The following is a 26,346-nucleotide window of genomic DNA, read 5'->3' as shown; positions in this document are numbered from 1 at the left end:
GACTGTTGGGAAAGCATTCCAGGTGAAACTGGTTGAGAGAATGCCAAGTGTGTGCAAAGCTGCCATCAAGGCAAAGAGTGGCTACTTTTAAAAATCTCAAATATAAAATATATTTTGATTTGTTGAACACTTTTTTGGTTACTACATGATTCCTATTGTGTAATTTCATAGTTTTATTCTACAATGTAGGAAATAGTAAAAATGAAGAAAAATCTTTGAATGAGTAAGTGTGTCCAAACTTTTGACTGGTACTGTAAATATTCAGAACCTTTACTCAGTACTTTATTGAAGCACCTTTGGCAGCGATTTCAGCCTTGAGTCTTCTTGGGTATGACGCTACAAGTTTGGCACACTTGTATTTGGGGGGATTCTCCCATGCTTCTCTGCAGATCCTCTCAAGCTCTGTCAGGTTGGATGGGGAGCGTTGCTGCACAGCTATTTTCAGGTCTCTCCAGAGATGTTTGATCCGGTTCAAGTCCAGGCTCTGGCTGGCCCACTCAAGGACATTCAGAGACTTGTCCTGAAGCCACTCCTGCGTTGTCTTGGCTGTGTGCTTGGGGTCGTTGTCCTTTTGGAAGGTGAACCTTTGCCCCAGTTTGAGGTCCTGAGCGCTCTGGAGCAGGTTTTCATCAAGGATCTCTCTGTATCATGCTCCGTTCATCTTTCCCTCGATCCTGACTAGTCTCCCAGTCCCTGCCGCTGAAAAACATCGCTAGAGCATGATGCTGCCGCTACCATGCTTCACCATAGGGATGGCGCCAGGTTACCTCCAGACGTGACACTTCTCATTCAGGCCAAAGCGTTAAATCTTGGTTTCATCAGACCTGAGACTCATGTTTCTCATGGTTTGAGAGTTCTTTAGGTGCCTTTTGGCAAACTCCAAGTGGGCTTCCATCTGGCCATTCTACCATAAAGGCCTGATTGGTGGAGTGCTGCAGAGATGGTTGTCCTTCTGGAAGGTTCTTCCATCTCCACAGAGGAACTCTGGATCTCTGTCAGAATGACCATCGGGTTCTTGGTCACCTCCTTCAAGGAAGAGTCTTGGTGTTTCCAAACTTCTTCCATTTAAGAAGGATGGAGGCCACTGTTCTTGGGGACCTTCAATGCTGCAGACATTTTTTGTACCCTTAAACAGATCTGTGCCTTGACACAATCCTGTCTCGGAGCTCTACGGACAATTCCTTCACCCTGATGGCTTGGTTTTTGCTCTGACATGCATTGTCAACTGTCGGACCTCATATAGACAGGTGTGTGCGTTTCCATATCATGTTCAATCAATTGAATCTACTACAGGTGGACTCCAATCAAGTTGTAGAAACATCTCAAGGATGATCAATGGAAACAGGATGTACCTAAGCTCAATTTCGAGTCTCATAGCAACGGGTCTTATGTACTTATGTAAATAAGGTACTTCTGTTTTTAATTTTTTATAAATTAGCAAAGAAATCTAAAAACCTGTTTTTGCTTTGTCATTATGGGGTATTGTGTGTAGATTGTTGATCTGTAAAAAGTTGTTTATCCATTTTTGAGTAAGGCTGTATCATAACAAAATGTGGAAAAAGTCAAGGTGTTTGAATACTTTCCGAATGCACTGCATGTGTGCGTGTATGGCTCCTTTTGTTGATTGACAGGCTTCCTATAGCACAAAAAGGAAACGTATGAAAACATACTGGCAGAATTTTATATTTACATTGGGTGTCTCCTTAACTTGGGAGAGATCAATTGAAAACATTTGATTTAATTTTAAAGTCAATTTGGAAAATCACATGCAACAAATATTGGCACAGAGATATAAATATACGCTACACAATTAAATACATGAGCGCATAATGAATCAGGGAAGGATCTGAACAAGGTCTTTGAGGAAAGCATCAACATTACATGTTTCATTATAAAATACTTTCCATCATACTTTAAGGTAGTGAATAAAGTACACACACACACACACACACACACACACACACACACACACACACACACACACACACACAGAGAACACACACACGCGCCGCGAGGACATTGCTCAGTAAAGAAGTCTGACAACATTAAAAATGTCTCTGTCTCTCTCTGCTTTTATGCAGCTGCTCCAGAACATAAAACTAAAGTTTATTTTCCTACAGCATTAGAAGTGCTTTAGCTTTGCTGCATTTCATTTTGGCAGTCTTGCAAGTTTGACTCAGATTTCCCCCTTTTAATTCCTCTGATGCACTAATGTCAAACACACCCAGCATCAATGATGCCAGTTATGTGGAGTCAAGCTTGAGTTGAAAGCCTGATGAACACCACAGAGCATTTACTAAATCAAACTGACCTTATACAACTACTGAAACAAACCTTTTTATTCAAAACATAAATAAATACGACACATAGTTAAATAAGATTTTTTTTTACATTAAACATCAAAGACAAATCACAAATGTTGTGCCTCAGAGACACATAAGTCTCTCTCACGTGCTTGAGTCCTTTTGACTCCCTCTCTGTCTTTCGTTGGGACAGATCCCAGCTAGCTTCACCTCCTCTGTACATCAGACCCAGTCAGTTCCTCAGACAAGTTCACATAGTGTGTCTTCTGAGACACCACATTCTTCCAGGTCCTCTTCATGCCTTAATATATTCCTCACCAGTCTCTTGGACATGCTGTGCATCCTTCATACAACACGCTACACAACCACATTCACATTTCTGAGTCCAGCCCACACTGAACCTCCTATGTCCCCAATCTACATGAATATGTGTTTTTGTTAGTGTGTGTGTGTGTCTTTGAGAAAGTGAGACAGTGTTTGAGGGTGTAAGTCAGAAGAAAGCATGTTCTAGGCAGTAGAGCATCTAAGCACTTCGTGGAGACCTCTGCTGGGGTTTGCTCCTGCTCTTCCTCCCGCCTCCTCCTCCACCTCCACCCCGGCCTCCATGTTTGTGCCTCTCGCCCCTGGGGCCGTCCCCTGTCTTCCGGTTGGTGTCCTTGGTCTGATCCTGGTCGCGGTTGCGGTTCCGGCGTTGTCGGAAGCCTAGCCTCTGACAGTGCTTCTCCAGGCTGCTGGGATGGATGAGGGCCATGACGTCCTTGTACCAAGGCTGGAAGGCATCTGGGCTTGGGTTGGGGTTGTTAGGGGACCAGGAGAGGGCACGGGAGGGGCTCCACACACTCAGACGGATGGTGACGGCAGTCCAACGGAAGCCATGCTCCTCCAGTTGACAGTGGTACACGCCAGAATGACCCGTCTCGGCCTGACGGATCAGAACACCTCTCTCAATCACCACCAGCTGCTTTCCTGACTGCAACTGCAACACAGAGAGAAGTGTGAGTGTGTAGGCCAGCGTGTGTGTGTGTGTGTGTGTGTGTGTGTGTGTGTGTGTGTGTGTGTGTTTGTAACTGCCTGTGTGTCAGTATGTACCTGATGCAGCTCAGGGCTGTTCTCTCCTGCCTGTATGTACCAGGTGACGGCTGCATGTCTGGATTTGGGCATGCACTCCAGATAGGTGCTGTTACCCTCAGCAACCATCATCATTCTCTGCTCTGCTTTCACCTGTAGACCAGCTGAACAGAGACAGAGAAAATTGTCACAAGGTCTGCTCTATATAGAAACCCAAGCTAGTATGCATTACCAGTCAAAAGTTTGAACACCTACTCATTCAAGGGTTTTTCTTTATTTTTACTATTTTCTATATTGTAGAACAATAGTGAAGACATCAAAACTATGAAATAACACACATGGAATCATGAAGAAACTGAAAAAAGTGTTAAACAAATCAAAGTAAATGTTATATTTGAGATTCATAGAAGTAGCCACCCTTTGCTTTGATGACTGCTTTGCACACTCTTGACATTCTCTCAACCAGCTTCATGAGGGAATCACCTGGAATGCATTTAAATTAACAGGTGTGCCTTGTTAAAAGTTCATTTGTGGAATTTCTTTCCTCCTTAATGCGTTACAGCCTATCAGTAATGTTGTGACAAGGTAGGGGTGGTATACAGAAGATAACCCTATTTGGTAAAAGACCAAGTCCATACTATGGCAAGAACAGCTGAAATAAGCAAAGAGAAACGATAATCCATCATTCCTTTAAGACATGAAAGTCAGTCAATGCGGAACATTTCAAGAACTTTAAAAGTTTCTTCAAGTGCAGTTGCAAAAACCATCAAGTGCTATGATGAAACTGGCTCTCATGAGGACCTCCACAGGAAAAGAAGACCCAGAGTTACTTCTTAATAATAAGAAGAGACTTGCTTGAGCCAAGAAACATGAGCAATGGACATGAGACCGGTGAAAAACTGTCCTTTAGTCTGATGACTCCAAATTTGAGATTTTTGGTTCCAACCGCCGTGTCTTTGTGAGATGCAGAGTAGAGTGTAGGTGAACGGATGATCCCCGCATGTGTGGTTCCCACCGTGAAGCATGGAGTTGTGATAGTGTGGGGGTGCTTTGCTGTTGACACTGTCAGTGATTTGTTTAGAATTCAAGGCACACTTAACCAGTATGGCTACCACAGCATTCTGCAATGATACACCATCCCATCTAGTTTGCACTTAGTGGGACTATCATTAGTTTTTCAACAGGACAATGACCCAAAACACACTTTACAGGCTGTGTAAGGGCTATTTGACCAAGAAGGAGAGTGTTGGAGTGCTGCATCAGATGTCCTGGCCTTCACAATCACCCAACCTCAAACCAATTGAGATGATTCGGGATGAGTTGGACCGCTGTGCTCAGCATATATAGGAACTCCTTCAAGACGGTTGATAAAGCATTCCTCTTGAAGCTGGTTGAGAGAATGCCTGTCATAAAGGAAAAGGGTGGCTACTTTGAAGAATCTCAAATATTAAATATATTTGGATTTATTTAACTCTTTTTTTGGTTACTACATGATTCCATATGTGTTATTTCATAGTTTTGATGACTTCCCTATTATTCTACACTGTAGGTAATAGTGCAAATAAAGAAAAACCCTTGAATGAGAAGGTGTGTCCAAACTTTTTGACTGGTACTGTATGTCTGTGGGGTTGCGGCTTCTGACAGTCTCTGCTCACCTCCCTGTCTGACACACTGTGTCAGAGGGTCCTCCTCATCACCAACCTGGCGAGCGTTCCTCCTTCGATGTGAGGAAACCAAAAAAGACATAATGTTAGATAAAAGTATGCACTAAATGTGAGCATTTATGAGTAGGGCAGGCCTATAGCTACATAGACATGTATTGGACGAGTGGGTACTGAGTATATGAGAGTGAGCTGGCATGTCATAGACTTAAACTTACAACTTTATTTTCCTCTCTATTTTAACAGCATGTTTATTCATGTTTAGTTTATACTGTAGTTCTATACTGTAACTGTGTGAAGTGCTAGCTAGATATACAGTAAGTGTTGGATTATAAGTCTGGGTTGCGTGTGAGCTAAGCGTGTCCACCTGCGTGCAATGGGCATGAAGGTGCTGCAGGCGTGTCCGTCCCAGGTGCAGTAGGGATCTCTGGCTAGACAGCATTCAGTGCAGGACTGGCCGTACAGCTCACACTGGAACATAGCCAACTGGGCCACACCCTCCGCAGAACCCACAAACAGCCACTGCTGTAGTCACACACACACACACACACACACACACACACACACACACACACACACACACACACACACACACACACACACACACACACACACACACACACACACACACACACACACACACACACACACACACACACACCCACAAACACACAAAAAGAAAAAAGAAAATATAGAAGAAAAACACATCATTATAAAATGGCTGAGAGAGCAAATGCCACAACCGTCAGTTATTTCAGGAATTATGCTTTCGATGATTCACACTTTCCAAATTCACACACGACTGAGACTGACTGCTACAGAGCATGTTTACGTGTGTTTATGTAGATTCATCATCTCAATGTGCACCAGCCCACTAGGCAAAAACTGGTTAAATCAAAGTTGTTTCCATGTCATTTCAATTAAATTACTTTGGACTAACATGGAATAGACGTTGGATTGGCGTCTGTGCCCAGTGGGATTCCTCATCGCCCTGTGGTTACCATAGCAACTAATGATTAAGCTCTTCTTGGAGATATAAGATGGGGAGCTTTGTGTGTGTTTGGGGGGGAGGGTATATATGTGCATCATTCTTACCTTTTTCTTGGACAGTGTCATGGTAGTCACAGGTGACTTGTGCTGTGGCGGGAGAGGGGAAAAGGTGTTAGGGTAAACCAGACAACAGAAGAAACTACAGATATGTCAAAAAATGATCTAAAACTACAGATTTGTCAAAGAAAGGATACAACAAACTTGTACCTGGAAGACCTGCAGCTGCTCCAGGGTGACCTCCTGGGTGACACCGTGTTCTTTAGGGAGGGGGATAGACTTCAGCACCTGGCCTGAGTCTGCAACACAGAGGACACTCCTGCTTGTACTGTACTCAAACACACACTCACGTGCACGCACACATACACAAAACCTATCCCCACACCTGTGCCAATGAACAGGACGTCATACTGTCCGTCCACTGCCTCTACTCGGTCCACGAGCAGTCGGCTGAATTTGTAGTGCACTCCCACCCTGACCAACAGAGGGCGCCCTCCCTGCGGCAGCACTGCTTCCTGCAGCAGAGGGTGGGTACGGCTGAAGAAGATGACGTCATCAGGGTACTCCCGGGTGGAGCTGTAGCTACCGTATGTACTGCTGGGACACTGAAGGGAGAGGGAGAGAGATAGGGAGAGCTGCATTGGCATCAAGCATTCAATGAAATGGAAAGAGTTGGGCAAAACATGGTTAAAGTTGTAAAAAAAAGAGTTGTAAAAAGTTGTGCCTTTGGACTAGAATATTTGTTGAGCTTGAGTTGGGTCAAAGATAGTGCTTGTATTCCTTAATTTTGACTGGTAGAGAGCCTCATTCCCAGCTACATTCAGTATACAGTGGCAAGAAAAAGTATGTGAACCCTTTGGAAATACCTGGATTTCTGAATAAATTGGTCATAAAATTTGATCTGATCTTCATCTAGGTTAAAACAAATAGACAAACACAGTATGCTTAAACTAACACAAAAACAATAACACGCTTTCATGTCTTTATTGAACACACCGTGTAAACATTTACAGGGTGGAAAAAGTGAAACCTTAGATTTAATAACTGGTTGACCCTCCTTTAGCAGCAATAACCTCAACCAAACATTTTCTGTAGTTGCAGATCAGACCTGCACAATGTTCAGGAGGAATTTTGGACCATTTCTCTTTACAAAACTGTTTCAGTTCAGTAATATTCTTGGAATGTCTGGTGAACTACTCTCTTGAGGTCATGCCACAGCATCTCAATCGGTTTGAGGTCAGGACTCGGCCACTCCAGAAGGCATATTTTCTTCTGTTGAAGCCAATCTGTTGTTGATTTACTTCTGTGTTTTGGGTCATTGTCCTGTTGCATCACCCAATTTCTGTTGAGCTTCAATTGGCGGACAGAGAGCCTAATATTATCCTGAAAAATGTCTTGATAAACTTGAGAATTCATTTATCCGTCGATGATAGCAAGCTGTCAAGGCAATGAGGCAGCAAACAGCCCCAAACCATGATGCTCCCTCCACCATACTTTACAGTTGTTGATGTGCTGTGCCTTTTTTCCTCCACACATGGTGTTGTGTTCCTTCCAACAACTCAACTGTAGTTTCATCTGTCCACAGAATATTTTGCCAGTAACGCTGTGGAACATCCAAACTTCAGACTTGCAGCAATGGATTCTTTTTGGACAGCAGTGGCTTCTTTCGTGGTGTCCTCCCATGAACAACATTCTTGTTTACTGTTTTACGTATCGTAGACTCGTCAACAGAGATGTTAGCGTGTTCCAGAGATTTCTGTAAGTCTTTTTAGCTGACACTCTAGCATTCTTCTTAACCTCATTGTGCATTCTGCATTGTGCTCTTGCAGTCATCTTTTTAGGATGGCCACTCTTAGGGAAAGTAGCAACAGTGCTGAACTTTCTCCATTTATAGACAATTTTTCTTATTGGGGACTGATGAACATCAAGGTTTTTAGAGATACTTTTCTAACCCTTTCCAGCTTTATGCAAGGCAACAATTCTTAATCTTGGGTCTTCTGAGATCTCTTTTGTTTGAGGCATGGTTCACATCAGGCAATGCTTCTTGTGAATAGCAAACTCAAATTTTGTGAGTGTTTTTTATATGGCAAGGCAGCTCTAACCAACATCTCCAATCTCGTCTCATTGATTGGACTCCAGGTTAGCTGACTCCTGACTCCAATTAGGTTTCGGAGAAGTCATTAGACTAGGGGTTCACATACTTTTTCCAACCTACACTGAATGTTTCAATTATACAGTATATTCAATATAGACAAGAAAAATACAATAATTTGTGTGTATAAGCACAGAATGTTTGTCTATTGTTGTGACTAAGATGAAGATCAGATCAACATTGATGACCAATGTATGCAGAAATCCAGGTAAATCCAAAGGGTTCACATACAGTTGAAGTCGAAAGTTTACATCCACTTAGGTTGGAGTCATTAAAACTTGTTTTTCAACCACTCCACACATAAAAAGTAATTTTTCCAACAATTAATAAAAAAGTAATTTTTCCAACAATTGTTTACATACAGATTATTTCACTTATAATTCATTGTATCACAATTCCAGTGGGTCAGAAGTGTACATACACTAAGTTGTTTGTGCCTTTAAACAGCTTGTAAAAATCCAGAAAATGATGTTATGGCTTTAGAAGCTTCTGATAGGCTGATTGACATAATTTGAGTCAATTGGCGGTGTACCTGTAGATATATTTTGAGGCCTACATTCAAACTCAGTTCTTATTTGCTTGACATCATGGGAAAATCAAAAGAAATCATCCAAGACCTCAGAAAACAAACTGTAGACCTCCAGAAGTCTGGTTCATCCCTGGGAGCAATTTCCAAACGCCTGAAGGTACCACGTTCATCTGTACAAACAATAGTACGCAAGTATAAACACCATGGGACCATGTAGCTGTCATACCGCTCAGGAAGGATACACGTTCTGTCTCCTAGAGATGAATGTACTTTGGTGCAAAAAGTGCAAATCAATCCCAGAACAACAGCAAAGGGCCTTGTGAAGATGCTGGAGGAAACCAGTACAAAGGTATCTATATCCACAGTAAAACGAGTCCTATATCGACATAACCTGAAAGGCCGCTCAGCAAGGAAGAAGCCACTGCTCCAAAACCGCCATGAAAAGCCAGACTACGGTTTGCAACAGCACATGGGGACAAAGATTGTACTTTTTGGAGAAATGTCCTCTGGGCTGATGAAACAAAAATATAAATATTTGGCCATAACGACCATTGTTGTGTTTGGAGGGAAAAGGGGGAGGCTTGCAAGCTGAAGAACACATCCCAACCATGAAGCACGGGGGTGGCAGCATCATGTTATGGGGGTGCTTTGCTGCAGGAGGGATTGGTGCACTTCACAAAATAGATTGGGATCATGAGGAAAGAAAATTATGTGGATATATTGAAGCACCATCTCAAGACATCAGTCAGGAAGTTAAAGCTTGGTCGCAAATGGGTCTTCCAAATGGACATTGACCCCAAGCATACTTCCAAAGTTGTGGCAAAATGGCTTAAGGACAACAATGTCAAGGTATTGGAGTGGCCATCACAAAGCCCTGACCTCAATCCCATAGAAAATGTGTGGGCAGAACTGAAAAAGCATGTGCAGGCAAGGAGGCCTACAAACCTGACTCAGTTACACCAGCTCTGTCAGGAGGAATGGGCCTAAATTCACCCAACTTATTGTGGGAAGCTTGTGGCAGGCTACCCGCAAGGTTTGACCCATGTTAAACAATTTAAAGGCAATGCTACCAAATACTAATTGAGTGTATGCAAACTTCTGACCCACTGGGAATGTGATGAAAGAAATAAAAGCTGAAATAAATCATTCTCTCTACTATTATTCTGACATTTCACATTCTTAAAATAAAAAATAACTGACCTAAGACAGGGAATTTTTACTTGGATTACTGAGTTTAAAAACGGAGTTTAAAAGTATATGTCTAAGGTGTATATAAACCTCTGACTTCAACTGTACTTTTTCTTGCCACTTTAACTTGACGAATCAGAATATGGTGAGTAATGATGGACAGGGAATGACAGCTCATTAGTAGAGAACTTACTGTGCCAGGTCTTGGATAGGGGACCTTTCCTGTGAACTCGGCCCACTTGTACTGTGGTCCCTCCTTGTGGTAGAAGTTTCCCTTGAAGGCCCTTACCACGTCCTGCATGCGGTACACACACACCGCTGAACCATTCAGAACGTCACTGTGGGGAAGAGAGGGGATAGTGTGTCAGTCATTATTACCTTTCAATCAACTGTCAACTGTTTGAGAAAGAAAATCATTTTGAAAAGGAAGGCTATTCCATGCGAGAAATTGCCAAGAAACTGAAGATCTCGTACAACGCTGTGTACTACTTCCTTCACAGAACAGCGCAAACTGGCCCGAACCAGAATAGAAAGAGGAGTGGGAGGCCCCGGTGCACAACTGAGCATGAGGACAAGTACATTAGAGTGTCTAGTATGAGAAACAGACGCCTCACAAGTCCGCAACTGGCAGCTTCATTAAATAGTACCCGCAGAACACCAGTCTCAACGTCAACAGTGAGGAGGTGACTCCAGGATGCTGGCCTTGTCCTCTTGCTCAGTTGTGTACCGGGGCCTCCCACTCCTCTTTCTATTCTGGTTATAGCCAGTTTGCAGTGTTCTGTGAAGGGAGTAGTACACAGCGTTGTACAAGATCTTCAGTTTCTTGGCAATTTCTCGCATGGAATAGCCTTCATTTCTCAGAACAAGAATAGACTGACGAGTTTCAGAAGAAAGTTCTTTGTTTCTAGCCATTTTGTAATCGAACCCACAAATGCTGATGCTCCAGATACTAGACTAGTCTAAAGAAGGTCAGTTTTATTGCTTCTTTAATCAACAACACTTTTCAGCTGTGCTGACATAATTACTAAATTATTTTCTAATGAGCAATTAGCCTTTTAAAATGATAAACTTGGATTAGCTAACACAATGTGCCATTGGAACACAGGAGGGATGGTTGCTGATAATGGACCTCTGCACACCTATGTAGATATTCCATTAAAAAAATCTGCCGTTTCCAGCTACGATAGTCATTTACAACGCCAGTTCGTTGATATATATGTTGAAGAGGGTGAGGCTTAAGTTACATCCCTGTCTCACCCCACGGCCCTGTGTGAAGAAATGTGTGTGTGTTTTTGCCAATTTTAACCGAACACTTGTTGTTTGTATACATGGATTTTATAATGTTGTATGTTTTACCCCCAACACCACTTTCCATCAATTTGTCTAGCAGACCCTCATGCCATATTGAGTCGAAGGCTTTTTTGAAATCAACAAAGCATGAGAAGACTTTGCCTTTTTTTTGTTGGTTTGTTTGGTTGTCAATTAGGGTGTGCAGGGTGAATACATGGTCTGTTGTACGGTAATTTGGTAAAAAGCCAATTTGACATTTGCTCAGTACCTTGTTTTCATTGAGGAAATGTACCAGTCTGCTGTTAATAATAATGCAGTGGATTTTCCCAAGGTTACTGATGACGCATATCAGTATCTCTCTCTCTCTCTCTCTCTCTCTCTCTCTCTCTCTCTCTCTCTCTCTCTCTCTCTCTCTCTCTCTCTCTCTCTCTCTCTCTCTCTCTCACACACACACACACACACACACACACAAACAGGCTGAATCACCTGGATGTGGTAAAGAGTCCATAGATCAGAGGGTTCTTCTTTTCCTTCCCATCATGGAGGATAAAGATGTCCTCTGGAAGGAGAAGAGAAGGGATACATGTTGCATTAGGTGAGAAACTTGGGTCAAACTGATTATAGGGCTGATTTGCATTATTAAATATGTGACATGACAGGTACAAGGTACATATCCACCCTCCACAGCATAGACAATGTACATATCCACCCTCCACAGCATAGACAAGGTACATATCCACCCTCCACAGCATAGACAAGGTACATATCCACCCTCCACAGCATAGACAAGGTACATATCCACCCTCCACAGCATAGACAATGTACATATCCACCCTCCACAGCATAGACAAGGTACATATCCACCCTCCACAGCATAGACAAGGTACATATCCACCATCCACAGCACAGACAAGGTACATAAATCCACACTCAACAACCCCACTTCTGAAGCCCTCAAAAGTAATGGCATGTTCAGTGGAGGGAGGCACAGAGTGCTCTACGACATCTACAAAATGACTGGTGGATCTTCAAAGCACAAGAAATACAATCTTGTGCGGACAGATATGACACTTTTATGATGCCCTGAAGAACACACACGGCCCAAGAAGTTGTTTTCTCCGTACCCTCAGAAGTGCAGATGGGTCTACCCTCATAAAGTAAAATAATCCAGAGGTGGGGTGTGCATTTTGAAAGTGACCAGAATCGTGTTCCACACTCAGAGATCCTACAGAAAACCAACTGCAGGAGCACTGACGAGTCCATCACACACCACTATGGCTCAGCCATGCTATCCGGATGCCAGAGGATTGCTTGCCACAAAATATGCTGCACGGACAGCTACAATTGGGCCATTGCTCTTCAGCTGGGCAGAAAAGGCAGCTGAAGAACCAACTGAAGACATCACTAAAGAAGTGTGGGATAAATCCTGCCTCCCTCCAGAATGTTGATGTGGACTGTTCCACCTGGCCAGGCCTCTGCCATCAAAGAGTGCAGTTGGACGCGGAAAAAAGGACGGTGCCTAGTCTGGCAAGGAGACTGGCCTCAACGGCAGATAATGTGCATCCCGCATCGAATTATACAGTTGTCAGCAAACCCACAAGCAGTAGTGGAAGTCATCATCGGATACGAAATGTGTGCGTATGTGTGTGTGAGCATGCGAGTGAGCAAGTGTACAAGTGTGTGTGTGTGTGTGTGTGTGTGTGTGTGTGTGTGTGTGTGTGTGTGTGTGTGTGTGTGTGTGTGTGTGTATATACAAATGTGTTCCTATTTGTGTGCATGTGACTAATGCTGTATGGTATGGTGGTACGGCTGAGTGGGCCAACCTAACGAATTCCAGTCAGTAATATGCATATTACATACATAGTATATTAGTATTAGTATTACATACATAGTATATTTCAGTGTGAGAGCTGAAGACGAGCTGATCCTCCATGACCAATCCTCCTACAGCAGGCCTCTCCTGCCCTGCAGCTAGGCCTCTCCTGCCCTGCAGCTAGGCCTCTCTGCCTCTCTGTCTCCTATGGCCCCACACTGTCCTCCATCCCTCCCAACCCCATGACACAGATCAACCACTGACCAAATATATGACACATGAACATGTACACAAACAAGACATTGATATGGACTTTTCAGGGAAGCTAGGAACAAATATACACAGTCAGTTAGGAAAGCAAAGGCTAGCTTTTTCAAGCAGAAATTTGCATCCTGTAGCACAAACTCCAAAAAGTTCTGGGACACTGTAAAGTCCATGGAGAATAAGAGCACCACCTCCCAGCTGCCCACTGCACTGAGGCAAGGAAACATTGTCACCACCGATAAATCCACTATAATTGAGAATTTCAATAAGCATTTTTCTACGGCTGGCCATGCTTTCCACCTTGCTACCCATACCCCGGTCAACAGCCCTGCACTCCCCCATTTCTCCTTCACCCAAATCCAGATAGCTGATGATCTTAAAGAACTGCAAAACCTGGACCCCTACAAATCAGCTGGGCTAGACAATCTGGACCCTCTCGTTTTAAAATTATCTGCCGAAATTGTTGCAGCCCCTATTACTAGCCTGTTCAACCTCTCTTTCGTATCGTCTGAGATTCCCAAAGATTGGAAAGCTGCCGCGATCATCCCCTTCTTCCAAGGGGGAGATACTCTAGACCCAAATTGCTACAGACCTATATCTATCCTACCCTGCCTTTCTAATGTCTTCGAAAGCCAAGTCAACAAACAGATTACCGACCATTTTGAATCCCACCGTACCTTCTCCGCTATGCAATCGTCCTAAACGATATCATAACTGCCATCGATAAGAGACATTACTGTGCAGCCGTATTCATCGACCTGGCCAAGGCTTTCGACTCTGTCAATCACCACATTCTTATCGGCAGACTCAACAGTCTTGGTTTCACAAATGATTGCCTTGCCTGGCTCACCAACTACCTCTCTGATAGAGTTCAGTGTGTCAAATCGGAGGGCCTGTTGTCCGGATCTCTGGCAGCCTCTATGGGGGTGCCACAGGGTTCAAATCTCGGGCCGACTCTCTTCTCTGTATACATCAATGATGTTGCTCTCGCTACTGGTGATTCCCTGATCCACATCTACGCAGATGACACCATTCTGTATACTTCTGGCCCTTCTTTGGACACTGTGTTAACTAACCTCCAGACGAGCTTCAATGCCATACAACTCTCCTTCCGTGGCCTCCAACTGCTCTTAAATGCATTAAAATTAAATGCATGCTCTTCAACCGATCAATGCCCTCACCTGCCCGCCCGTCCAGCATCACTACTCTGGACGGTTCTGACCTAGAATATATGGACATCTACAAATACCTAGCTGTCTGGCTAGACTGTAAACTCTCCTTCCAGACTCACATTAAGCATCTCCAATACAGAATTAAATCTAGAATCGGCTTCTTATTTCGCAACAAAGCATCCTTCACTCATGCTGCCAAACATACCCTCGTAAAACCATCCCATCGGTCCTCGACTTCGGCGATGTCATCTATAAAATAGCCTCCAACACTCTACTCAACAAATTGGATGCAGTCTATCACAGTGCCATCCGTTTTGTCACCATAGCCCCATATATCACCCACCACTGCAACCTGTACACTCTCGTTGGCTGGCCATCACTTTCTACTCGTTGCCAAACTCATTGGCTCCAGTTCATCTACAAGTCTCTGCTAGGTAAAGCCCTGCCTTATCTCAACTCACTGGCCACCATAGTAGCACCCACCCGTATAACCCGGTCCAGCAGGTATATCTCACTGGTCACCCCCAAAGCCAATTCCTCCTTTGGCCGCCTTTCCTTCCAGTTCTCTGCTTCCAATGACTGGAACGAACTGCAAAAATCACTGAAGCTGGAGAACCATATCTCCCTCACTAGCTTTCAGCACCAGCTGTCAGAGCAGCTCACAGATCACTGCACCTGTACGTAGCCCGTCTGTAAATAGCCCATCCAACTACCTCATCCCCATTCTGTATTTATTTATTTATCTTGCTCCTTTGCACCCAAGTATCTCTACTTGCACATTCATCTTCTGCACATCTATCACTCCAGTGTTTAATTGCTATATTGTAATTACTTCGCCACCAAGGCCTATTTATTGCCTTACCTCCCTTATCTTACCTCATTTGCACTCACTGTATATATATTTTTATTTTTTCTACTGTATTATTGACTGTATGTTTGTTTATTCCATGTGTAACTCTGTGTTGTTGTATGTGTCGAACTGCTGTGCTTTATCTTGGCCAGGTCACAGTTGTAAATGATAACTTGTTCTCAACTAGCCTACCTGGTTAAATAAAGGTGAAAAAAAAACATAAATAAATATTACGCACACACAGTCTGTGTATACACAGTTACATGAACCAGTTGTACAGACAGACATACTGGATGCGACAAACAAACACATGCACACACGTACACAGGAATGCACGCACGCACGCACACGCACGCACAAACACACAAACAGACAAACACACACGCTAGCATACAGACAGTATGTATGGTGGGCTTGTAGTTGTGGTGTGGTACACAATGAAGCGTATAACTATTCTCACATTCCTGCTGCTTCAGGTGGCCTCGATGAGATCAGTCTGGTGGGAATCTAATCTTACCTCCCACACACACACCCCTGCACACACACGCCGCCGCATAGCCCAGGGCATAACACACAGCAGAGGAGTTTGGGTACACCATGCTGTGGAGACTGCTGGCTGTCTCTCTCTCTCTCTCTCTCTCTGTCTGAACAATCATCTCTCTCAAATCCCCATTTTGGGAGTCTCTTTCCTCTACATTTCTTTGTCTTTCACTTTCTCCTCACTCACTCACTCACTCACTCACTCACTCACTCACTCTCTCTCTCGCTCTCTCTCTCTCTCTCGCTCTCTCTCTCTCTCTTTCTCTCTCTCTCTCTCTCTCTCTCTCTCTCTCTCTCTCTCTCTCTCTCTCTCTCTCTCTCTCTCTCTCTCTCTCTCACTCTCTCTGTGTCTCTACTTTTCTTTCCAGAGGGCTCTACCTGTGTCAGTTCCTCTAAACAAAGGGATCTGTTCTCCTGGAGGGTAGATACCCTTGTCTGGCCCGCACCCCTCAGGCTCCAGCCCCTATCCTTCCCAGCCTTATCCCAAAAAACGACCGCTTCTCCTCAACTCCTCACCCCTCCTCTTCATTCCTCCTTCTCACTCCTCTTCCCTCATCAGACTTGGGCTATCTAGGGACTAGGATGTGGGTTCTGTCTTGCATACCCCCTGGCTACACTCACACACATAGGAACTTCCTCTAAATCCCTGAAATCTATAAACCCAAAACAAACTACTCAAGACCTTTTAGTCCTCTGCTTCGGGACCGAGGTGTTCATACCTCAACTATGTGGTCTAATAGTCATTGTGTCCTGGTCCAAACCCATGGTATGACAGTCCTGAATAACAACATAATAACAACATTGCAGTGAATTCTGTTGATGGGATTCTGACCAATTACACCTTTTAAATGTTTACATGTTTCTCCCACTGGCCACACATTGGTTGAATCAACATTGTTTCCACGTCGTTTCAATGAAATTATGTTGAACCAACGTGGAATAGACATTGACTTGATGTCTGTGCCCAGTGGGCTATAATTAAACCCATAAAAAATGCCACTAAACTCTGATACTCTAAGACTTTCGCTTACCATGTCTCTCATAAGCTTTCAATCCAAGACTACTGTTGGAACCACTTCATTCTGACTGTAGGATTAGAAACTAATGTATTCAGTAAATGTTGATGGTTGAGTACTCAACACTGTCAACGATCCCTTTCACCTGTACAAACAGAGATGACCTGCCAGGATAGTGGCTTTTGTCAAAGCTGACACAAGTTTTGCTCAAATATTCCTGTTGAAGTTCCGGCATAGATAACAACCTGACTCAGACTGTGTCCACTCCTCCACCATGAGGGACCCGGACACACACCAGGCGCTCATGGGATTCGTAGTGTTTCTGGCCGACGGAGCATGGCGTAAACTAAACACCGGCGGCATTCTTGGGCTGATGATCTTTGATGATCTTTTCAGCTGCAATATGTCCCGGGGCAGGTTGTTGTGTGGGGATGTTTATGGTCATCCTCCCACTCACTGTCCTGGCTGAGACGTGTTGGGTTGGACAGAAAGGGGTGTGTGTGTGTGTGTGTGTGTGTGTGTGTGTGTGTGTGTGTGTGTGTGTGTGTGTGTGTGTGTGTGTGTGTGTGTGTGTGTGTGTGTGTGTGTGTGTGTGTGTGTGTGTGTGTGTGTGTGTGTGCGTGTGTGTGTCATAATGTGTGTAGTTGACTTAGTTTAACCCCAGAGAGAAGGAAGGAGGGGGTGAAGTAGGGCTCAGGTTGTTTATTCTACTGTCTGGTTGTCTTTACAAAGAGAGATGTGATAAGGGACCGGTCCTGTCTCTCTGTCTCACTCTCAGCGAGGCCAGCTACTGATCACATCACTTACAGATACACCATGGCCTATATAACCACCCATGGCAGAGTGCACACATAAACATAGACACACACATGCACACACACACTAATCACCCCATAACACACATGAAAAACAGAAGATGAAACAGCAGAAGAACAGTACCAGACTCTTAAATCCTCTCTAACAGAGACTAAGAGACTTCAGAGCAGTTGCCTGGGCGACCAGGGCTGAAGTACTACAGAGGCAGAGCAGGGTAAATGGACAAGGCTGCTGGTCACCGTGGTAACAGTGTGGAATACCACAAGCCAGGGTGGAGTGGAGTGGAGTTATGCTGGCTGCATGATCAAACACTGGGCCTTCTGTTGGCCAAGCATAGAATCTTCACTTCCATATCTGTTTCAGCACCAGTACAGTCTGTACAACATTCACTCCCTCCCCTACTGCGGTCTTATTGAGATTGAATACTATTGAAGACATATGGTATGTCTGTTGTACTTTAGGATGATTGTCTGTATGTTTGACTTGTTGTATTCATGGTTATGGTCGGCAATCTTATGGTCATGTGTGTGGTCACTGGTAAGTAAGAGTGAGGTAAAGTTGATAGTTGATACTCACGTAGTTGATCAAAGTGAGTCTGTATCCCGTCGGATCCAGGGATGGAGCAGACTATACGTGCCTTCTGGAAGGTGCTCCACTTGTTCACCAGACTCCTCTGACCCCCGATGTCATTCTGTACAGATTAGAACAGATCGACATAGACAGCAACTATGATAGAAAAAATATAAACAAACACACATACAGGCAACACACACACACACACGTCAATACCAGCAGACACAACACAGGCACGTAGAGATCTTACCTTGCAGACACGTGCCACTCGGGAGTACAGCACCTTCCCAGCAGCCCCCTCTGCCTCCTGAGCCCGCTCAGTGAAGAACACGTACACCTTGTCATCCTCTGGGTTATCAGTCTCCGCCATCGAGGCCACCTTCACAAACTGGGCATCTGACAGAGAGAGAGAGGAAGAGAGAGAGAGAGAGAGAGAGAGAGAGAGAGAGAGAGAGAGAGAGAGAGAGTGAGAGAGAGAGAGAGAGAGAGGGAGAGAGAGGGGGGAGAGAAAGTTTGCAAATTAGACAGAAGAAAAAAGGGAGAGAGAGAAACAAAACAACAGATCAAACTAGAATGCTATTTGTCCCTAAACAGAGAGTACACAGTGGCAGAATACCTGACCAATGTGCCTGACCTAAACTTAAGGAAAGCTTTGACTGTACAGACTTAGTGAGCATAGCCTTGGTATTGAGAAAGGCCGCCGTAGGCAGACCTGGCTCTCAAGAGAAGACAGACTATATGCTCATGTAACGGATGTGAAACGGGGACGGTCTAAAGTTATACTGTTACACTGACTACCCACAAAATGAGGTGGAAACTGAGCTGCACTTCCTAACCTCCAGCCAAATGTATGACCATATTAGATAAACATATTTTCCTCAGATTACACAGATCCACAAAGAATTAGAAAAAACAAACCCAGTTTGATAAACACCCATATCTACTGGGTGAAATACCACAGTGTGCCATCACAGCAACAAGATTTGTGATCTGTTGCCACAACCAGTGAAGAATACATATTTATGTTTATTTATTTTCCCTTTTGTACTTTCACTATTTGCACATCGTTACAACACTGTATATAAACATAATATGACATTTGAAATGTCTTTATTCTTTTGGAACTTCTGTGGGTGTAATGTTTACTGTTCATTGTTATTGTTTATTTCACTTTTGTTTGTTATCTTCACTTGCTTTGTCAATGTTAACATATGTTTCCCATGCCAATAAAGACCTTCAATTGAATTGAATTGAGAGAAAGAGATAGAGAGAAGGGAGAGTTTACAAATGAGAGAGAAAGATCGAAAGAGAGATGAAAGAGAAAGAAAACAAATGACAGAGAATGAAAGGAAAATGTTGTGATGAGTAAGAGTGAAAGAGAGAATGAAGAGAAATGATTTAGTTGTTATTGTTTGATCAAGCCTATAGAGAGGTCCCTACAGAATCCTAGAACGCTGAGACCAAGTTCCTTACCCTGAAGCCAGGTGGAGTCGTACTGCTCGGTGCGGATCACGTGACGACTGCCCAGGTTGCGGAAGAAGGCCGAGTCTCGACTCATGAAGTCGGAAGAGATCCCAGCGTACAGCTCGCCATCTGTACATGAATACAGACAAACACATTATTCACCATACTATATAGGCCTACCCTATGGAACAGCACATATATACACACATTATCATCAACATCCACCTACAAGGACAGCAAACAGGTTATTTTATTAGTGTGCACTTACTCACACACAAGACATATTCTCACACGTACTGTCATGGTCTTACCAATAATGGCTGTGGCTGTTTTCTGGTGTGGATCGTATGGACACTTTCCCTTCCCACATTCAGTCTCTCCAAATGACAGAGTCTGTCGCTCCGACTGCCAAATAAACATAATTTAATAAACACATTATACACAGCGTGTACATGCACGCACACACACACGCACACACACGCACACGCACACACACACACACACACGCACACACACACACACACACACACACACACACACACACACACACAATCACACAATCACACTGCCACATGACTAATGTACAGTACACCTGTGAAACTTTCCCAGACTTGTATAGATTAATGAGGTAGTAATGGCTGTAAATATTTGGGTGAACATTTTGTAAAATGCAATGCGAGGGAGGCAGCGCCGCCGGCCGCTCACAGCACAGCCTCCCCTCGTGTTTCTGAGCCCCTTTAATGGGTTTAGTACCTTCTCTCAGAAACACAGACACCTTTAATGGGTTTAGTACCTTCTCTCAGAAACACAGACACCTTTAATGGGTTTAGTACCTTCTCTCAGAAACACAGACACCTTTAATGGGTTTAGTACATTCTCTCAGAAACACAGACACCTTTAATGGGTTTAGTACATTCTCTCAGAAACACAGACGCCTTTAATGGGTTTAGTACCTTCTCTCAGAAACACAGACACCTTTAATGGGTTTAGTACATTCTCTCAGAAACACAGACACCTTTAATGGGTTTAGTACATTCTCTCAGAAACACAGACGCCTTTAATGGGTTTAGTACCTTCTCTCAGAAACACAGACACCTTTAATGGGTTTAGTACCTTCTCTCAGAAACACAGACACCTTTAATGGGTTTTGTACCTTCTCTCAGAAACACAGACACCAACACACTGGGGACCAGAGTAGGGTGGGAAAATAGTGTGTGAAAGAAGACAGCGAGAAAGAGGAAGAGGGAGGGAGTGAGTTTAGCTAAGCATTGTTAAGACATGTGGTAAACACACAGAGACAGATAGGACAGGCTGGTATCAGGGTATAGCGGTACACAGTACAGTACACATAGGTATACCAACAGATAGTGCAGCTATAGGGGTAGACAGCTAGACCTATAGTCAAATAAAACACACGGATATAGGATTTATTGCTATAGAACAGATGTAGAGGGACAGAGAGGGAAAGCTTGAGATAGGCATCAATAGAGTGTGTTTCTCAAACCACTCCGGGTACGCGCGCGTGTGTGTGTGTGTGTGTGTGTGTGTGTGTGTGTGTGTGTGTGTGTGTGTGTGCATGCGTGCGTGTGTGTCTGTGTGAGCGCGCGAGCGTGTGATTTTACCTGGAGGAAGACATTGGTGGGGATGAAGGCACAGCGAGGGTTGAAGGCTCCTGTTCCACACACATATAGGTGGGTCTGGTTGTAGGGCTGTAGCACCCGCAGGAAGTTAGCACACTCCAACTGTAGGGGAGACTAGAAGTTAGCACAGTGTGTGTGTGTGTGTGTGTGTGTGTGTGTGTGTGTGTGTGTGTGTGTGTGTGTGTGTGTGTGTGTGTGTGTGTGTGTGTGTGTGTGTGTGTGTGTGTGTGCACGAGCGCGTGTGTGTGTGCGTGTGTGTGTGTGTGTGTGTGTGTGTGTGTGTGTGTGTGTGTGTGTGTGTGTGTGTGTGTGTGTGTGTGTGTACACCATAACCACTCACCTCCCGGTCCTTTCCAGCCATCAAACACTCTTGGACCCGGTCTGGACTTGCTGGCCAGTAGAGCTGAAAGAGGAAGTGCCAGTATAAATGTCATGCTACCATGATTAGCCGGTATGATGCCACCTTAGATGACTAACCTCCATAGCATGTTCACTGAGTTAGTCATTTAGGGGCCGTAGCAGAGATCATGTGATAAGATAAAGATGTTTTCATTATCAGTGAATACCAGAGGGAGGAGTAGAATCAGAGACCACCATGTTTCTCACTGTGAAAAACAACCTTATATAAATCAACCATCTGTGACAAATAACATTTCTTGGATGGGAGTTTTATACATTGGCAGCTGAAAATACGCTTCTATGCTCCGTCACATGGACAAAGACATGGAAATGCATAGAAACTACACGAATCCCTGTGCAACATGCAATTCAATTAGTAATATACCGAAAAGGAACTGGGGGTTTGAATGTGGTAGGGAGAAAAAATCTAATTAAAGGAGGATATGATTGGTAGTGGACATGGACAAATAGAATGTTGGAGAGAGTGATCACACACACACAGTTCTTCTGTCAGTGTGAGTGATGTGGGCTGGTGGTGAGGGACTCAGGCAATAGGAATGCCTCAGGGGTTGGTTGATCAGAGGATAGCTTTATTAGAGGGCTCATGGCTCCAGTCAAGCTCCTGCCAGGCAGAAATGGGAACAGGGCTGAGTGAAACCTTCACTTATACACTACGTGCTACTCTATGAGAGCTTTCCTGTATAAATGTGTGTCTATGTGTATTAGAATGAGAGTCTGAGAGGAAGTGGAAAAGGAGAGAAATTAGGATATGACTGGTAGTGGACATGGTTACATACAGTAGAGAGGTGGACAGAGTGTGTGTGTGGATCTGTGGGTATTAGAATGAGTGTTGGTCTGAAAGAGAGTGGTTGGTTGAGAGACACAGGGGGCTTGATGGAAAGAGGAAGGGAGCCTGGACAGCTGGAGATGGCTTCACCATCCATATTCTCATTACCATCAAATTGGGCTTAATTATCCCTTACATTGCATTAGTCATACACACTGGACAACACACCCTGACTGTGACAGTCATCCAACCCCTTCTCTCACAAGGTTTTCTGAGTTATGGTTTTCCTTAGTTTTCTTTACTGGTGAGTGTAGCTGTACTGTATGAATGAATGTGTTAATGTGATTATATTGAATCTATTACCCTTTTCACACTATCATGCAGACCAGAGCCATACTGTGGTTTGGATAATCGCTTTTCACATTGTCTTTTTTAAATAAGTTCCAACAACTATGGTGGATGTGTCACTAGGCCAGCTCAGTGCAGCTTGGTTAGGTTAGGCTCGGTTGGGCTCTGTAGTGTGAAATGCCCCTATGTGAAAGAAGCCTATAGAGAGCCAGGCAGTCTGACCATGTGTGGGTTCTGTGTGATGTCGTCCAGGCTTGTGGACAGCAGGTTGTCCTTCATGGCCACGTAGAGCCGGCGGCCATCTTCGTCTGGCAGCAGAGAGTGCATGTCCCCCGCCGCCAGGGGCAGGGACAGGAGACGGCCATTCTGGACCAGCTCTGAAAGAGAGAGAGAAATCCAGAGATTAATACAACAATCAGAAGCACAGTACTGAGGATGTCCTAATATGGACACGGTACAGCAGAGAGGCATGAGGGTACAGTCACAATATGGTACAAAATCAAATATTACAGTTATACTGCATCTGTAATCTAATGACGAATACAACTTGACAGCATGGACAAACAATTTATTGGCAGTTTACAAAATACAGATAGAAAGGCAGAGAGATCAAAAACACATAGTCACACACCAGCTATAATATCTCAGATGATACACCAAAGACCAGCTAATGAATGGTACTAGGCTGCATCCATCAATCATATGAGTTGTAGTACTCTGTGGCTAGGACTCTGCATAAGTCCAACTCCATTCCACAAACAGACATAATATGACACAGCACAAACCCTGTCCCACAGTGTCTATCACACATTCATCAATTCATTTCTCAAGCACTCTTATCGGGCAGAGTCAAAGTCCTAGTCCGTCAGAGAAAAGTAACTAGTACATCTCCAGACAGATAAGACGATAGTGGGTGATTACAACAGGGATACAATGACAGCTATGATAGAGGCTGTACAAGATAGATCCGATAGCTGGATAGCTAAGAGTAGCAGAGAATGACAATCGCCACTTCTATCAGTCTACTCTTATTGTGAAACCACACATCTCCCACACAAACTGATCTACACTAACATACAGCAGATGTCTATAAGCTTTGAGATCACATAGGAAGGAATTTTGAGGATGGATTCGTTTACATTCGTCTAACTGTCCTCACACATAGAAGTATCTGTTTCCCTTTAGGAAAGCTTAGCTCAAGCTTAGCTCGCATATGTGTTTGATAGAAGATAGAAGGAGGAGGGTTTGGAGAAAATGGAGACTTAATGACAGACAGTGTCTGGTGGTAAAACTGGAACAGTGAGATTAGACTGATGCCATTGTGATGAAACTGACAGACTGAGAAATGAGACATGACGAGTGTGGAAGAAACGACACAGATTTGAGAAGAGGATAAATCGATGAGGAGAAGGCATGAAAGAGAAAAAATAATCAAATGGAGAGTTCATTTGGAGCAGACGGCCTGTTATTGAGGGAAAATACAAAAATAAAAGAAAGTGCCATTTGGAGTTCATTGAATCAGTTTCATTTTTTGGGCGAAAGAGGTAGCAAAGATTTAATTTAAAGATATCGGGAGGACTGAGAGTTAGATTGACAAACTGGCACACACACACTCTTGGTTGTTGGCAAACTTGTTGAGTGACACGTCCCAAATATCACCATCAAATTCCTTGATAAGAGTATAACCATCTTATTTGCCAGTTTGTGGCCCACCTGTTAGCTTGTACGATTCTTGCCATTCTTCATCAACGAGCTGTTGCCTACCACAGCACTGCCGCTGACTGGCTGGGTTTTCTAACAGTAACTGAATGCCTCCATGCCTGTCCGCCTGCTTTATATAGCAAGCCACGACTGTGACTCGCTGTCTGTAGGAGCAAACCATTTTCGTGAACAGTGTGGTGTTCCTAATAAACTGGTCATTGAGTGTATACTGTACACTGAGTGTACAAAGCGTTAAGAACTCCTTCCAGACTCAATTCGTTAGGGCATGGACTCTACAAGGTATCGAAAGCGTTCCACAGGGATGCTGGCCCATGTTGTTGCCTATGCTTCCAACAGTTGTGTCAAGTTGTCCTTTGGGTTGTAAACCATTCTTGATACACACTGGAAACTGCTGAGCATGAAAAACCTGCAGTGTTGCAGTTCTTGACACAAACCAGTGCGCCTGACACCAACTACCATACCCCGTTCAAAGGCTCTTCAATCTTTTGTCTTGCCCATTCACCCTCTGAATGGCACACATACACAATCCATGACTCAACTGTCTCAAGGCTTAAACATATGCTCTCCTTCATCTACACAGATTGAAATGAATTTAACAAGTGACATCAATAAGGGATCATAGCTTTCACCTGGATTCACCTGGTCAATCTGTCATGGAAAGAGCAGGTGTCCTTAATGTTTTGTACACTCAGTGTATGTATATACTGCATACTTATACACACACTGGACTATAGAACCAATGTCCAGAGCACCCATCATTCTGAGTATATGATGAATACTTCTTATTCAGGGTAACAGAAAACACATTCCTGCCTCTTCCAAGCACAAATCCCCCTTATAGAAACTGACATGTAGTCTCCACACCAACACACATCACACATACACTCACACCACACACACAGACACATACAGACACGCACATTCTTACTGCCACTCTCCTGACTTCCTCCCAACACACCAACCGCCTTAGTTAAAAATACCCCCAAAAGTAGTCAAAATCTGAGATCACAAACAACTTTTTTTCTTCTAAATGTGTCTAAACTCAGAACAGCCATGTACAGTATTTTCAGTCCGGTTAAACTCAACGTGTTTGTAAAGACAGCAGAGTAGAGGTCTTCTCAGGTCCAACATTTTGGACCTGGACCCGAAAGGACTGGAGGACAATCACACCCGAACCCAAATGGACCCGACGACAACCAGGCCTAGATCCGGACCTGACTCCCAAGAGAGTCACGCAACCATATTGCAACATCTGGGCACCACCATGGATCGCGTGCTGCAGACGATGGATCGTTGGGAGAGAGGAGGAGGTTTTCCAGTGGCTCCACCAGCCCCACTACAGCAGGTCCCACTGTCCACCCCTCCTTCACCCGGTCCCAGCGGAGTTCGACTCGCGATCCCGAGGGAGTATGATGGGACGGCTGAAGGATGCCAGAGGTTCCTACTCCAGCTGGAGCTCAACCTGGCGACCGTCCACCCGGCTCCTTCGGGGCGTCAGAGCGTGTCCGCCCTCGTATCATGCCTCTCAGGCAAAACCCTGGAATTGGACCATTATGCAGAGTTCACCCGCCGCTTTCGGGCAGTGTTCGACCACCCTCCTGAGGGTCAGGTGAACGTCTGTTCCACCTGAGGCAGGGGACAAGGAGCGCGCAGGATTTCGCTTTGGACATCCGGACCCTGGATGCCAGCGGGGGATGGAATGAC

The 26,346-nt window shown here is 44.2% G+C and overlaps 1 protein-coding gene across 3 annotated transcripts in view; it reads right to left on the bottom strand.

Moving 5' to 3' along the window:
- Positions 1-1,667: 1,667 nt before the first annotated feature.
- LOC110491106 (semaphorin-3ab) overlaps positions 1,668-26,346 on the bottom strand; it is a 38,177-nt gene continuing 13,498 nt past the window's right edge. Inside the window, exons 2-17 of one of the 3 annotated variants that reach the window (XM_036947311.2) lie at positions 23,143-23,297; positions 21,727-21,789; positions 21,369-21,488; positions 20,058-20,151; positions 19,756-19,875; positions 18,533-18,678; positions 18,286-18,400; positions 11,725-11,797; positions 10,142-10,286; positions 6,465-6,684; positions 6,290-6,378; positions 6,128-6,169; positions 5,400-5,557; positions 5,027-5,088; positions 3,393-3,535; positions 1,668-3,279 (exon numbers count right to left, since the gene is read on the bottom strand). In XM_036947311.2, the coding sequence (XP_036803206.2) occupies positions 2,827-3,279; positions 3,393-3,535; positions 5,027-5,088; positions 5,400-5,557; positions 6,128-6,169; positions 6,290-6,378; positions 6,465-6,684; positions 10,142-10,286; positions 11,725-11,797; positions 18,286-18,400; positions 18,533-18,678; positions 19,756-19,875; positions 20,058-20,151; positions 21,369-21,488; positions 21,727-21,789; positions 23,143-23,297 (2,198 nt within the window). In that variant the 3' untranslated portion in view covers positions 1,668-2,826. Of the gene's footprint in view, positions 3,280-3,392; positions 3,536-5,026; positions 5,089-5,399; positions 5,558-6,127; positions 6,170-6,289; positions 6,379-6,464; positions 6,685-10,141; positions 10,287-11,724; positions 11,798-16,908; positions 17,042-18,285; positions 18,401-18,532; positions 18,679-19,755; positions 19,876-20,057; positions 20,152-21,368; positions 21,489-21,726; positions 21,790-23,142; positions 23,298-26,346 lie in introns of those variants that run through there. The other 2 variants (XM_036947312.2, XM_090203484.1) reach the window with 2 other exon arrangements.

This window comes from Oncorhynchus mykiss, chromosome 16, assembly GCF_057628025.1.
Source record: "Oncorhynchus mykiss isolate SJ-2025 chromosome 16, ASM5762802v1, whole genome shotgun sequence".
Classification (NCBI taxonomy): domain Eukaryota; kingdom Metazoa; phylum Chordata; class Actinopteri; order Salmoniformes; family Salmonidae; genus Oncorhynchus; species Oncorhynchus mykiss.
The sequence above is the reverse complement of the archived record's forward strand: the minus strand, read 5'-3'. Positions and strand labels throughout refer to the sequence as shown.